This window comes from Pangasianodon hypophthalmus, chromosome 13, assembly GCF_027358585.1.
Source record: "Pangasianodon hypophthalmus isolate fPanHyp1 chromosome 13, fPanHyp1.pri, whole genome shotgun sequence".
NCBI lineage: Eukaryota > Metazoa > Chordata > Actinopteri > Siluriformes > Pangasiidae > Pangasianodon > Pangasianodon hypophthalmus.
This window is the reverse complement of record NC_069722.1, coordinates 205,001-220,000: the sequence shown is the minus strand read 5'-3', so window position 1 is coordinate 220,000 and position 15,000 is coordinate 205,001. Positions and strand designations below refer to the sequence as shown.

Here is a 15,000-nt window from a genome sequence, read left to right as displayed (position 1 = left end):
ACTGTTCATGCTGTAAAGTGTTTCAGATTGTGATGTTTAAGGAAATAGAATCTGAGGTTTATAAAGGTTTTTATTACAGTAGAGACGGCCAAATGTGATAAGGATTGAAGCTATGAACAGTTTTGCAGTGTAATATAAACTTTAGAATCAGAATCAGAAACGATTTATTGCCAGGTACAGTAAAGGACACTCTACAGTACTAGGAATTTGTCTTGATGTCAGGTGCAAACACAGAATCAAAGATATAAAGTCAAGGGGGAGACGAAATGAAGAATACAAAAATACAAAAATGCAACGCAATAACAAGGGTAAAGCAAATACTAAAGTGCAGAGACCATGGTGCAAGATGAACATGCTATATATAAGTATGAAATATGTAAACAGCAGAAGATAGAATATATTAAATCAAAAATATAAATCGTTATGTACAGAAAAAGTGAGTGTACATGGGAGATAGAAAAGTTGCAGCTTCAGAGGGGAGAGTGACTGTCAGTAGGTTGGGGGGGGTCACCTGGGGGGAATTGGGGCGCTGTTCAGCAGGCTGACTGCAGCGGGGAAGAAGCTGTTCTTGTGGCGTGAGGTTGGGAATATGGGGTAGGGAATAGGGAGTAGGGAGTTGGGAATAGGGAATATGGAGTAGGGAATAATGAGTTGGGAATAGGGAATAGAGAGTTGGGAATAGGGAATATGGAGTAGGGAATAAGGAGTTGGGAATAGGGAGTTGGGAATAGGGAATATGGAGTAGGGAATAAGGAGTTGGGAATAGGGAGTTGGGAATAGGGAATATGGAGTAGGGAATAAGGAGTTGGGAATAGGGAATATGGAGTAGGGAATAAGGAGTTGGGAATAGGGAATAAGGAGTTGGGAATAGGGAGTTGGGAATAGGGAGTAGGGAATGGGGAGTAGGGAATAGGGAGTAGGGAGTTGGGAATAGGGAGTAGGGAATAGGGAGTAGGGAATGGGGAGTAGGGAATAGGGAGTAGGGAGTTGGGAATAGGGAGTAGGGAATAGGGAGTAGGGAATGGGGAGTTGGGAATAGGGAGTTGGGAATAGGGAGTAGGGAATGGGGAGTTGGGAATAGGGAGTTGGGAATAGGGAGTAGGGAATGGGGAGTAGGGAATAGGGAGTAGGGAGTTGGGAATAGGGAGTAGGGAGTTGGGAATAGGGAGTAGGGAATAGGGAATAGGGAATAGGGAGTTGGGAATAGGGAGTAGGGAATATGGGGTTGGGAACATGTAAAATGAGTAGTTTTAACTCTTCAAATGTGCAGCGTTTATTCAGAGCGTCTCTCCAGCAGTTGACTGATATGATCGTTACAGATCTACAAACACAAACAGCACAAACATCAGCTGAGGAGGACATTTTATTACAGATTTCTCTCTGAGACACTAATGCTGTCTGAATAAGGCTACAGTGAGAGTAATGTGTGAAATATATACGGTTATATGATGTGTTTTATCTGATATAGATGTGATGTGTGTTGTATGTATGTGGTGTGTTCAGATCCTCCCCGTAAACGTGTGGACTCTCCCATGCTGACCCGTCATGGCCGCTGCCGGCCGGAGAGGAAGAGCCTGGAGGTGCTGAGTGTGACGGATCAGGGCTCCCCGACCCCGCCCCGCCGAGCCCTCGACACCTCCGCACACAGCCAGAGGTCAAAACTCTAGAATATTTCTCAGGCTTGTGATGGTCAGGTCATGTTCAACGTTCCAGCCTTGATGACTCTGTGAAAGAAGAAATAGACTACTCTTTGTGCAAAACCAGGCCCTGTTCACGGTTTAGTGCAGTGATTAGGGCTTGTGCTCATTTATATTCATGTCCAATTCATTTCTCTAAATCCCACAATGCATCGCAGTTGTTTAGCATCCACATGATGTAGTCTAGAAGATAAAGCACTCTGATGTACTGTGTAGGGAAAAGGGAATAGGGAGTTGGGAATATGGGGTAGGGAATAGGGAGTAGGGAGTTGGGAATAGGGAATATGGAGTAGGGAATAATGAGTTGGGAATAGGGAATAGGGAGTTGGGAATAGGGAATATGGAGTAGGGAATAAGGAGTTGGGAATAGGGAGTAGGGAATAGGGAATATGGAGTAGGGAATAAGGAGTTGGGAATAGGGAATAAGGAGTTGGGAATAGGGAATATGGAGTAGGGAGTTGGGAATAGGGAGTAGGGAATATGGGGTTGGGAATAGGGAGTAGGGAATAGGGAGTAGGGAGTTGGGAATAGGGAATAGGGAGTTGGGAATAGGGAGTAGGGAGTAGGGAATAGGGAGTAGGGAATAGGGTGCTATATCAGGCACCTGGGTCTCTTATTCCCGGGTCAGCACACTACACTTAAGATTAAAGTTAATGTAATGAAAATTTAGAATATTTTTGCTGTATGTTCTGCTGCATCATCCTGATCAGTACGCCATACACCACTACAACACATCTGCTCTCTCGCTGCACACACACACACACACACACACACACACACACACTCACACTGCAAAAAGGTATGTGTGTGTGAAATTAGAGCCGTGTTTCTGTTTGTTGTCTGTTGCTACACAGCAGAAAGACAATGTCACTGTGACTGAACAAACGCTGGAGTACTTTCAGAACATAATCCTCCTCGTAAACACATTATTTCTGAGACTGTAAACATCAGCGACGAACAATGAAAGGTGAAGTGAAGTGCAGAGCCTGAGCTGACACGTACACATGTGTAAAGATAACACACACACAGTGTATACCTGTGTGTACTCTGTGTGACTGAGTGTTTCCTGTGTGTGTGTGTGTGTGTGTGTGTGTGTGTGAGCAGATCTCGCTCAGTGAGCGGAGCCTCGACCGGTCTGTCCTCCAGCCCCCTGAGCAGCCCGAGAGTAAGTCACACTCCGCGTTTACTCTGTGTGCACAAGACAATCAGCCTGATGTGAATATAGCTGCTGTGTTTTATTAGTGTTCATCTACTTCACACTGTTCCATTCAGAGTCATGAGTCATACCATGGACCTGCCCCACACACACACACACACACACACACACACTGCACAGTTTATTCATTAACTCTCTGCTAACACAATAACAAATATTAACAATTTCCTGTGAAACATTCTCCTTCTGTTCGAACTGTGCGTCATTTTCCTGATTGTTTCCACGCTCAGTGTAACTCTGTTCTTGCTAATCATGAGCCATAGCTCTCATTAACTCTCATCCTCATTGCTGTTCTCTTCACCTCTCCATTCTTCTGTCCTCCTCCATCCCTCTGTCCCCTTTCTCTCCCGCCTCGTCAGAGTCCGGTTTTCACGTTCAGCCAATCCGAGGTCGCCTCCGCCACCCAAGCCAAAGATCCCAAAGCGGGAAGCGGCCACACCCCTCGGGCAGCCCAGCGCGTGCCTGACCCAAAAACCCAGACGCTTCCATCCAAGGCGGCGACCGAGCGGCCGCATCTGCAGTCTATGAAGTCTCTCCCCCTGCAGACGCCGCCCTCCCCCTCCCCTTCTCCGTCTCCACTCCTCTCCCCCATCCCTCGTTTCTTCTTCTTCCCCGCTCCCTCCGTCCTGAAGTCTGTCACTAAGTCCATCTATCCTAACTCTGCCCATGTGTCGCAGGTCACGCCCCAGGATTCCCCGCTTCCCACCCCCCTTGGAACCCCTCAGCACCCCCCTCCCACCCCACCGTCCTCCTCTTCCTCCTCCTCCTCCTCGCGGGCTGAAGGGGGCGGGGCTGGCAGCAGTGCAGGGGGCGGCTCCCTGTCCCTCACTCCCCCCTCCAGCCCCGGCGCAGGTGGTGGAATGGCTGCTAGTAGCTCCGCCCACTGGAGGAGTCGTCTCAACTCGTTCAAGAACAACCTGCTGGGCTCACCACGCTTCCACCGCCGCAAGCTGCAGGGTGAGACGCGAGACGCGAGACGCGACACACTGTGGGATAAGGGTTTTAACTGATACTACCGCCTGTCAACTTCCCTGTTAGTGCAGACACAATGTCCACAGCGTACGTTTCTGACTCAGAGCTCTGTTTAATTTTCTACAGTCCGGTTTTGTTAATGTTCACTTTTTATGTTGCTACACTTCACTATATATAGACTACTACATCCAAATATGAACCACATACAACTGACTGAATGACCTCACCTCTCCAGGGCCCAGGGTTCGACCCTGAGCTCTCACCTGCTCTCCCTGTGACCGGGTGGATTTCCTTCCGGCTTAATTGTGAAATTTAAAACTGACAGTTCAAATGAACAGAATTAATAAATCGTCTAAGTGAAATTTAATCGTGTATCAGTATGAAGGCGCTGTGCTGTATCACTGTGCTGCTGGCACACATTGTCTTTTAAATGAAAGAGAGAAACTGATTTGATTAGATATCTCAGCAGCAAGCGTAACCACACCTCTTAATAACTGATTATTATTATTATTATTATTATTATCCTGACCCCGCCTCTTCTTGCAGTTACACCGCTCCTCACTAGGTTATAAAGTTAATATAAAAATATGAGTAATCGTACAGTCCACAGAACAACAACCTTTGCGTTATTAATATATTTGTCAGCATCATTTATGATTTTCTAAATTATGAATACAAGCATTACGCAGTGTGGCTAGTTTCCCAGGTTCTTAGGAGGAATGCCTGACTTCTTTCTGTTTCTGTAGTTCCTACATCAGAGGACATGTCCAGCCTAACCCCGGAGTCGAGCCCAGAGTGAGTAATGAAGAGCAGGAGTGATGAGATGATTGAGTGCTTTCTAGTATGAGTTGGACATATGTTAGGTGTGTGTGTGTGTGTGTGTGTGATAACTCTGTCCTCTGTCCTTTTTAGGTTGGCTAAGAAGTCTTGGTTTGGGAACTTCATCAGTCTGGAAAAAGAGGAGCAGATTTTTGTCGTGATCCGAGACAAACCTCTGAGCTCTATCAAGGCTGACATCGTCCACGCCTTTCTATCAGTTAGTGGTCCAGCTTCTGTTCTCTTTCCTCATTTATTCCTGTCTTATCTTCTGTTTTCTTCTGTTCCCCTTTTCTACACCTTCCCTTCTCATCCCATCACTTCCTTTCCCTTATTATTCATTCCTTTCTATTCTCATTCCTTCACTCATCTCTATCTATGCTATCCCTTTCCTTTCCCTTCCTTATTTTATTGTTTTTTCTTCTCTTCCCTTTTCATCCCATCACTTCTTTCCTTCCTTTCGCACCCCTTCCCATTTCTTCTCACTCCTTCTTTTTCTTACCATCCCATGCCTTTGTTTCTTTTTCCCTTTCCTTCTCTTTCCTTCCCATCCTGTCCCTTCTTTCCCTTCTCTTTTTTTCTTTTCCCTTCACTTCTTTTCCCACCCCAGCTATTTCCCTTCTTTGATTCCCCTCTCCTTTTTGCTCTATTCCCATCCCTTCTTCCTGTTCCTGTCTCTTACTTCCTTTCTCTTCGCTGCTCGGGTTTTTCAGCATAACGTCTGTCTCTGTTCCTCAGATCCCGTCGCTGAGCCACAGTGTAATCTCCCAAACGAGTTTCCGTGCAGAGTACAAAACCTCCGGTGGTTCCTCCGTCTTCCAGAAGCCCATTAAATTCCAGGTGGACATCACCTTCTCCGAGGCAGAGCGGGAACGAGAGCGGGAGAGAGAGGGAAAAAGGGAGACTGGAATCTATAGCGTCACCTTTACCCTCATCTCAGGTGCACTGCTTTATCAGGAGTCTGTGTGTGTTCTCTGAGTAATGTACTGTTCTGATCGCGTTGTGTGTGTTTCTGCTCGTCAGGTCCTAGTCGCAGGTTTAAGAGAGTGGTGGAGACGATTCAGGCTCAGCTGCTCAGTACTCATGACCAGCCGTCTGTGCAGGCCCTCGCCGGTGAGAGCACTGCATCCACACACACTCGGCTGCAGAGGACTGCACGAGTGTGTGTCCACTTACCAGCACCTGTTTTACACTAACACCAAAAATCACTCAGCTGATGACAAACTCACAGCAATACACAATACACAAAAATATAAATAATCTCACAACAATAGGGCAAAAACCTCGGGCAGTTGTTCCGCACGGGATCAGCTACTTTTAATAAAGCTGTTTAAATGCTGTTCAGTTTCTTTTTATAAAACACACAGATGAAGTACTAATGATACCTGTGAGTTTAGGAAAAGTATGTTATCAGAATATTATAATATATAATAATCAGTTAATACTTATTTTTCATTATTTTATCCGATCTGTCGTGCAGGTTTTATTCGTGTTTGGTCTGCCACACCTACCACAGCGTTAATCGTGTAGATCACTGTGATATTAATTGAAATTTGGACCCATTTTAGCAAGTCCTGACCGTTTGTCTTTAACAGATGAGAAGAACGGGATCTCCTCTCATCCCCCTGGCACTCCCACTCGCCAGAACTCACGCCGCTCTGAAGGGGGCGGAGAACGCAGCGAGAGGGCGGAGCGTGCAGACGGTGCAGGTACAGGCGGCAGTGGTAGCGTCATCCAGCGCAAGGGGTCGGGTAAGGACAAGACCCGCCTCCTGTCGTCCAACGGAACCCAGTCTCAGCCTTGAGAGAACTCTCCGGAAACACAGATATGGAGCTTTGACTCTGTTCTCCCCCACCCCTCACCCAGAAAATCCCACAATCCCCCAGTCACAGACCCCGACTCATCGGTAAAACCTGTAGCTCCAGCGCAGCTGGGAGAAAACTAGGAGCATATTGAAGAGGAAACGGATGTTCTTACTCACCGACACCACGAATCACCTGCAAACCTGAGAAGCGCTCAAAGAGCCGGAAATATGATGTCACTCACCTCGAGCGTGCAGAGGATCTCAAATCCGAACAGACTTGAAGTTAACATTAAATAATTTACACTGAACATCTCAAGCCTAAGCTATACCACGTACAGATTAGTTACTGATCACCTGGACGGAGGTGGGGAAGGTGCGATTGTCTCGTTTTCATCATCATCACCTCATCATCACTATCATCAAAGAAAACTCCTTTTCCAAACACACAGAAATGTCCCTGATGTCGACTGGCTTCCTGAAGACTCGATATTAACGAAACTAAGAGACTGATCCGGATTTGTGTGCTCCAGGAACACGTGGAGGAAATGTGGATTGGTGCGCAGACAGAACCGAGTCTCGCGCCAAATTACTTTTCGAGCGAGAGAACAAGGCGGACGTCACGGTTGGGCCTGAGCGACGTTTCTGTATCTTCAAAAGAAAAGTGTAGATGATAAAAGTGAAGCATATGTAGAGGATTTGCTCTGTGAAAGCAAGTCAAACCGCAACACAGCCTCCGAGCACAGGCACGGTTTAATCAGCTGATATTTAATCGTCCTTTTATCCCTCCATAATCACACAGGACGAGGAGACGACCAGCTCAGAGTCCAAAACAACAACAGACTAAAATCTGCCAACATCAGCGTGAACAAATCCAATCCAGTGAATGTCAAAGATGAACAAACAAAAAAAGCTATTTTAAAAGTATTTATTTAATTTAAGATTTGAGTGCATTTATTTTAAATGTGTTATTTATTTATTTATTTATTTATTTATTTAAATGGGTGCTGTAGAGTCGGCAGGCGTTTCAGAAGTGAACAAATGAAGCATAAGACGGAAAATTGTCTCGTTCGTTTTGTTTCCAGACATTAAAATGATGCTGCAAAAGTTTTACCTTTAAGCTGCAATTTCAGTTCTGTTTGTGTTTCTGTTCTACTTTCTCATTTCACTTCATTTATTTAAGGAAAAATAAAAAAACAATGGCGACAAGTGAAGAAGAGAAAAAGGACTTGGAGAAGAATTTCACACCTCAGATATTCCTGGCAGTAAATATTTGGAAAAATCACGAAGAAATAAAAAGTTTATAAACTGAACTGACTCTCGAAGAGGAGGAGGAAGAGGAGGAAGAGGAAAATGAGGAGAAGTGAAGCTCTGGCTTCTTCAGCATCATTGAGAATGTTAACCACAAAAACCCAAAGCAAACACTCTGAGAGACAGATCCATGTACTGAATGTGAGCAGTATTCATACACACACACACACACACACACACACACACTCTTGCTCTCGCTCTCTCTCTCTTTAAGCCCCTCCCCCTCTGATAGATCTACACCTGAGTAATAAAAAATAACGGTTTAGGGTTTCATTCCTACTGCACACCCCAGTAACACAATATACACCAGTTTATCATCGTTCCTCTGTTTATCTCCAATAAAAACATGAAAAATAAAATATCTTCCTCCTAAATCTGGACGATAGCAATACTGTCACGGCTACAGTTGTGTTTTATAGCCACGTAAAAGGACTCGAAAGGTTCAGGAATGAAGTTGTGAGGTTTTGAGGAGGAAAGTTGAAACGTCTACTGCTACGAGAATAAAGTCTTAATTTTATGAGAATGAAGTCCTTTAAATAAAAAATAAGATCATAATGTTAGAACAATAAAGTCACAATGTTAGAATGTTAAATTTCATTTCAGATAAATACTGAAATTTCTGCTTCAACTGAAGAGGCAGATCTGAAAACTTTGTGTTTTTTTTTCTAAAATAAACTCGCAGTAACTTTTCCCACACGGTGGATTCAGCTTCCTGATAAACGGAGTGTCACAGTGCTCACACGCCGGAGGTTTGTCACTAAATCCACACGATGACGTTTCCTGTTCACACGTTTACTCACAATTCTCCCAATATTCCGCAACTTTATTCTAAGAAATGACAACACAAGTCCTTGCAGTAGACCGGACGACTGAATTCCTTGAAATCGATTCCAACTTTATCCCAAAATCCTGTTTTTATTTTGTTAAACTGTGGCTCTGTAGCAGCGTCACACAATAAAACACACTGTCACAAAGAGAGACTTGTGAAGAGCACAAAGCTGACGTGGTCCTGCACAGTGACGTGAGGAATAAAGGCGAGGCGACGGAGCTGACCTGCTGACGGACAGAAGGACGGAAGGACAGAGTGAAGGACAGAGTGAAGGACAGAGTGAAGGACAGAGTGAAGGACAGGATCCTGTGTGGAGTTAATGAGTTACTGAACACTCGAAATGCCTTAATCACGAGCTGTCCATGTAGAACACCGACCCGGATTCTGAGAGCTTCTACACACACACACACACACACACACACACACACACACACACACACACACTGCAACCTGCACAAATCATGCATCTGATCAGAGAGGAGGTTACCTCGAGTTTGTGTGTGTGTGTGTGTGTGTGTGTGTATACGGAGAGGAGAGAGGCGCAGGTGTTGTGAATACTCGGCCATGAGTGAATGTGAAACCAAATTATACACACGTCTATCACACCTCCATCATCAGCTCTGAATGTCCCTCTGCTGTCCTCGCCGTACGCCTGCGTCCTCACTGTCATCAGCTCTGAATGTCCCTCTGCTGTCCTCGCCGTACGCCTGCGTCCTCACTGTCATCAGCTCTGAATGTCCCTCTGCTGTCCTCGCCGTACGCCTGCGTCCTCACTGTCATCAGCTCTGAATGTCCCTCTGCCGTCCTCTCCGTACGCCTGCGTCCTCACTGTCATCAGCTCTGAATGTCCCTCTGCCGTCCTCTCCGTACGCCTGCGTCCTCACTGTCATCAGCTCTGAATGTCCCTCTGCCGTCCTCTCCGTACGCCTGCGTCCTCACTGTCATCAGCTCTGAATGTCCCTCTGCCGTCCTCTCCGTACGCCTGCGTCCTCACTGTCATCAGCTCTGAATGTCCCTCTGCCGTCCTCGCCGTACGCCTGCGTCCTCACTGTCATCAGCTCTGAATGTCCCTCTGCTGTCCTCTCCGTACGCCTGCGTCCTCACTGTCATCAGCTCTGAATGTCCCTCTGCTGTCCTCGCCGTACGCCTGCGTCCTCACTGTCATCAGCTCTGAATGTCCCTCTGCTGTCCTCTCCGTACGCCTGCGTCCTCACTGTCATCAGCTCTGAATGTCCCTCTGCTGTCCTCTCCGTACGCCTGCGTCCTCACTGTCATCAGCTCTGAATGTCCCTCTGCCGTCCTCGCCGTACGCCTGCGTCCTCACTGTCATCAGCTCTGAATGTCCCTCTGCTGTCCTCTCCGTACGCCACTCCGTCTTCTCACACATGCACACAATTCAGTTCTCACAATCGTCTCCTTCACACGTGTATCACCATTTATATACCTCATGTATGTATCTTTCTCATTATTATACTTTTTCCTTTTTATATCATAATCCTCCCTGCCTGCCCCCCCACACCCCAATTACCCCCCCACCCCCCCTCACCCCCCCACACCCCAATTACCCCCTCACCCCCCCCCCTCACCCCACATACCCCACTTGCTGTAAGCAGCACACATTACTCTCCTCTTTGTTCTTTATCCATGCTGTACTTATGATGATTATTGATTATCTCCGTCATTGTTATTGATTATATCAGATAAGATTGTAAATCTGTACTCCCCTACATACCCCCTTACACACCCCCCCCCTACATACCCCCCTACATACCCCCCCCACATACCCCCCCTACATACCCCCTTACATGCCCCCCCCACATACCCCCCCCACATACCCCCCCTACATACCCCCTTACACGCCCCCCCTACATACCCCCCCTACATACCCCCTTACATGCCCCCCCACATACCCCCCCTACATACCCCCTTACACCCCCCCCTTACATACCCCCCCTACATACCCCCTTACATGCCCCCCCACATACCCCCCCTACATACCCCCTTACACCCCCCCCTACATACCCCCCTTACATACCCCCCCTACATACCCCCCCTACATACCCCCTTACATGCCCCCCCCACATACCCCCCCTACATACCCCCTTACATACCCCCCCTACATACCCCCTTACACGCCCCCCCTACATACCCCCTTACATGCCCCCCCCACATACCCCCCCTACATGCCCCCCCTACATACCCCCTTACACGCCCCCCCCCACATACCCCCCCTACATACCCCCTTACATGCCCCCCCCACATACCCCCCCTACATACCCCCTTACACGCCCCCCCTACATATCCCCTTACATGCCCCCCCCACATACCCCCCCTACATACCCCCTTACACGCCCCCCCTACATACCCCCTTACATGCCCCCCCCACATACCCCCCCTACATACCCCCTTACACGCCCCCCTACATACCCCCTTACATACCCCCCCCACATACCCCCCCTACATACCCCCTTACATGCCCCCCCCCACATACCCCCCCCTACATACCCCCTTACACCCCCCCTACATACCCCCTTACACGCCCCCCCTACATACCCCCCCTACACCCCCCCCTACATACCCCCCCTACATACCCCCTTACATGCCCCCCCCACATACCCCCCCACATACCCCCCCTACATACCCCCTTACACCCCCCCCACATACCCCCCCTACATACCCCCTTACACGCCCCCCCCTACATACCCCCTTACACACCCCCCCCACATACCCCCCCTACATACCCCCTTACATGCCCCCCCCACATACCCCCTTACACCCCCCCCCACATACCCCCCCTACATACCCCCTTACACCCCCCCCCTACATACCCCCCCTACATACCCCCTTACACGCCCCCCCCCACATACCCCCCCTACATACCCCCTTACACCCCCCCTACATACCCCCCCTACATACCCCCTTACACGCCCCCCCCCACACCCCCCCCCCTACATACCCCCTTACACCCCCCCTACATACCCCCCACAGCACAGTAGAAACCATGTTTTTCAAATGACGATGAAAGTCGTTTAATTTTGGGGGGAGAAAAAACCATGAAGGAGGAAAATGAAATGTCTGTATTATAATTCAAATAAAAAGTGCACTATTATTATTGCCTGTGATAAATAAAACAATAAACATCATGAAGAAAAAAATGGACCACTCGCCTGGTAACGCTTTCTCTTTTCCCGGGGGGCGGGGCGGGGCGGGGGGCGGGGCATGCTTTAAAAAGAGTTTAGAATAAATAAAAAATTATGAAAACAATTAAATATATTCAGGGGAGTGGGAGGGGGAGTGGGGGAGTGGGTGGGGCTTAACTGATAGATAGATAGATAGATAGATAAATAAGCAATATTACGTTTATAGTTTATGCAAATGTCCCTGAGACACAACTAAAAGTTTATAAAGGCTGCTACTGAGTAGCCAATCAGCGTGCGCAATCGCAGCTCAGGAGGCGGGATCTGTCGGAATGTTGGTGGGAAAATGACGCCATGTTGTGTGTTTTTTGAACACGCCCTGTGCGGGGAGAAGAGCAGAGAGAACAGAACTTCACTCTTCAGTCGGATTAAAGTTTACAGGTAAGAAGTTTTTCATCTTAATGTGTTGCAGCTGAAATGCGACTCGCTTTCACATGAAGCGTTCAGAAACCTTTTCCTCCACAAATGATCCATTTAACAGAAATATTTAACAGATTTAACATAAATAAACGGAGTAAAGGAAGAGTTTTCATTCCGGACAAAACACAGAGTTAAAGGAGGGAGTAAAGAGAGGAGTAAAGAGAGGAGTGAAGAGAGGAGTAAAGAGAGGAGAGAAGAGAGGAGAGAAGAGAGGAGAGAAGAGTGCAGCTTAAAGACGAGTGGAGCTACAGGAAAGTCCACAACTTCACCACTCTGTTCAGCTCTACGCACTTCCGGTTTCTCTCCTTCATCTTCATCTTCACCTTCATCTTCAGACCTGCTGAGAGAAGCGCGCGCGCGCACACGCCCACACACACGCCCACACACACACACACACACACACACACACACACACACACACACACACACCACACACACACGCCCACCACACACCATACACACACACCACACACCACACACACACCATACACACACACACACACACCATACACACGCACCATACACACACGCCCACCACACACACACACACCACACACATCACACACACCATACACACACCATACACACACACACACACCATACACACACCACACACACACACACACACACACCATACACACACACACACACACCATACACACGCACCATACACACACGCCCACCACACACACACACACCACACACATCACACACACCATACACACACCATACACACACACACACACCATACACACACCACACACACACACACACACACACCATACACACACGCCCACCACACACACACACACACCACACACACACGCCCACCACACACACACACACACCACACACCATACACACACGCCCACCACACACACACACACACACACACCACACACACACCACACACCACACCATACACACACACACACACACACACACACCACACACCATACACACACACACACACACACACACACACACACACACACACTGACAGAATGACATCTAATGTGTTAGAGTACGATATAAAGTGTGTGTTATGGATGAATCACACTCCTCCATCTGATCACTAATCTGTGTGTGAGAGTGAGTGTTTGTGTGAGTGTTTGTGTGTATGTGTGTGTGTGTGTGTGTGCAGTCTGGGGCGTGTCCTCATTAGGTGTTAATGTGTGTGTCATGTTGAACAGATTGATTGTAATGTAAAGAGAACTGATGCAAACTCACACACCAGCACAGTGACGTGCTCACAGTATAATAATAATAATAATAATAATAATAATAATAATGTGCTGAGCCCTGTGCCAGTATTTTAATCAGAAACAGGAAGTCACATGGTCTTATTACAACAGCAGTGTGTTTATTACCACACACCCAAATCACAAGCTCCGCTTACACACAGCCTGAAAATGTGTCAATCAGTGACGTGTTGCTGTGACGTGTTGCTGTGACGTGTTGCTGTGACGTTACTCGGTGACGTGTTGCTGTGACGTGTTTCTGTGACGTGTTGCTGTGACGTGTTGCTGTGACGTGTTTCTGTGACGTGTTGCTGTGACGTGTTGCTGTGACGTGTTGCTGTGACGTGTTGCTGTGACGTGACTCAGTGACGTGTTGCTGTGACGTTACTCTGTGACGTGTTGCTGTTACGTGACTCGGTGACGTGTTTCTGTGACGTGTTGCTGTAAACACCTCGGCGTGTAAACCCTCCTCACTTCTGTCTGACTGAACGCGGAATCTGAATGTCCCAATCATCCATAAAATAGAAAAATAATAGCTGGGTAAAACTTTGTGGTTGTTTACTTTCACTATCAGTGTGTGTGTGTGTGTGTGTGTGTGTGTGTGTGTGTGTGATTGAGTCATGATGTGTTCTTGATGCTGTAATCTCAGTCACCTCAGTAAAGTCAGTACAGATGCAGTAAAAGTGTAATATTGACTTTTTTACAGTAAAATATATCGATAAATGGTTTAATGGTCCAGAAGGGCGAGGCAGTAAAGAAGGAAAGCGAGTCTTCGCACCGTGTGAGTGTAAAGAGAGTGGACGAGGTGGAAAACATCAGCAGCCCTGCAGTGAGGAGCTGAAGCTGTCGTGAAATCTCCACTGGAAGGTGGATTTTTAGGCGATTCTGCAGTAAAGCGTTTTTTTTTTTTTTTATAATCCTTTTATAAATCGCTGTGTAACATCCACATGGACAACATTTTCAATGCTGAGCAACAAACCCGCTGAATTTAACCACTTTCTAATTATCATCACCATTAACATTGTTTAATGTAAAATAGAATAGAGTAGAAATAGAATAGAGTAGAAATAGTCTCAGGATACAGTGGCAGTGTAATATCCTGTACAGTTGACTCAGTCCTGCTGCAGAAGGTGTAAAGTTGTGTAATTGTGCATTTTCTTGTCTCTAAATAACTAATATGAAATGCTGAGCGACGTCACTGTGATCACACACACACACACACACCTCTCCTCACTGTCTGTTTAAAATTCACACTCAGGTGACACTTTCCTGAGGCAGAAATAAATTAAACCTCGTTAAAAACAGAAGCAGTGTGATAAAAACTGACCCAGCTCCCAGATTACGTGCACCGTGCAGATAAAACACACTCTGTTTACACACGGGCCGGTTTAGGATCCGAATAAACGCTTCATTCAGAATCTGCAATTAGAATAAAGTTAATGTACACAATGAGGTGTGTGTGTGTGTGTGTGTGGAGTAAGAGAACAGCTCTGTGTTTTA

General features: G+C 47.1%; 2 protein-coding genes across 5 annotated transcripts in view; both read left to right on the top strand.

Moving 5' to 3' along the window:
• brsk1b (BR serine/threonine kinase 1b) overlaps positions 1-10,192 on the top strand; it is a 35,070-nt gene extending 24,878 nt beyond the window's left edge. Inside the window, exons 12-19 of one of the 2 annotated variants that reach the window (XM_034310105.2) lie at positions 1,504-1,654; positions 2,802-2,862; positions 3,591-3,870; positions 4,632-4,680; positions 4,798-4,921; positions 5,440-5,641; positions 5,725-5,814; positions 6,297-10,192. In XM_034310105.2, coding sequence (XP_034165996.1) covers positions 1,504-1,654; positions 2,802-2,862; positions 3,591-3,870; positions 4,632-4,680; positions 4,798-4,921; positions 5,440-5,641; positions 5,725-5,814; positions 6,297-6,505 — 1,166 coding nt within the window. In that variant the 3' untranslated portion in view covers positions 6,506-10,192. Of the gene's footprint in view, positions 1-1,503; positions 1,655-2,801; positions 2,863-3,272; positions 3,871-4,631; positions 4,681-4,797; positions 4,922-5,439; positions 5,642-5,724; positions 5,815-6,296 lie in introns of both variants that reach the window. The other variant, XM_034310104.2, reaches the window with a different exon arrangement.
• Positions 10,193-12,086: 1,894 nt separating this feature from the next.
• cpt1a2b (carnitine palmitoyltransferase 1A2b) overlaps positions 12,087-15,000 on the top strand; it is a 52,678-nt gene continuing 49,764 nt past the window's right edge. For 2 of the 3 annotated variants that reach the window (XM_053239119.1, XM_053239117.1), the window contains exon 1: positions 12,087-12,220. In XM_053239119.1, coding sequence (XP_053095094.1) covers positions 12,126-12,220 — 95 coding nt within the window. In that variant the 5' untranslated portion in view covers positions 12,087-12,125. The remainder of the gene's footprint in view (positions 12,221-15,000) is intronic. The other variant, XM_053239118.1, reaches the window with a different exon arrangement.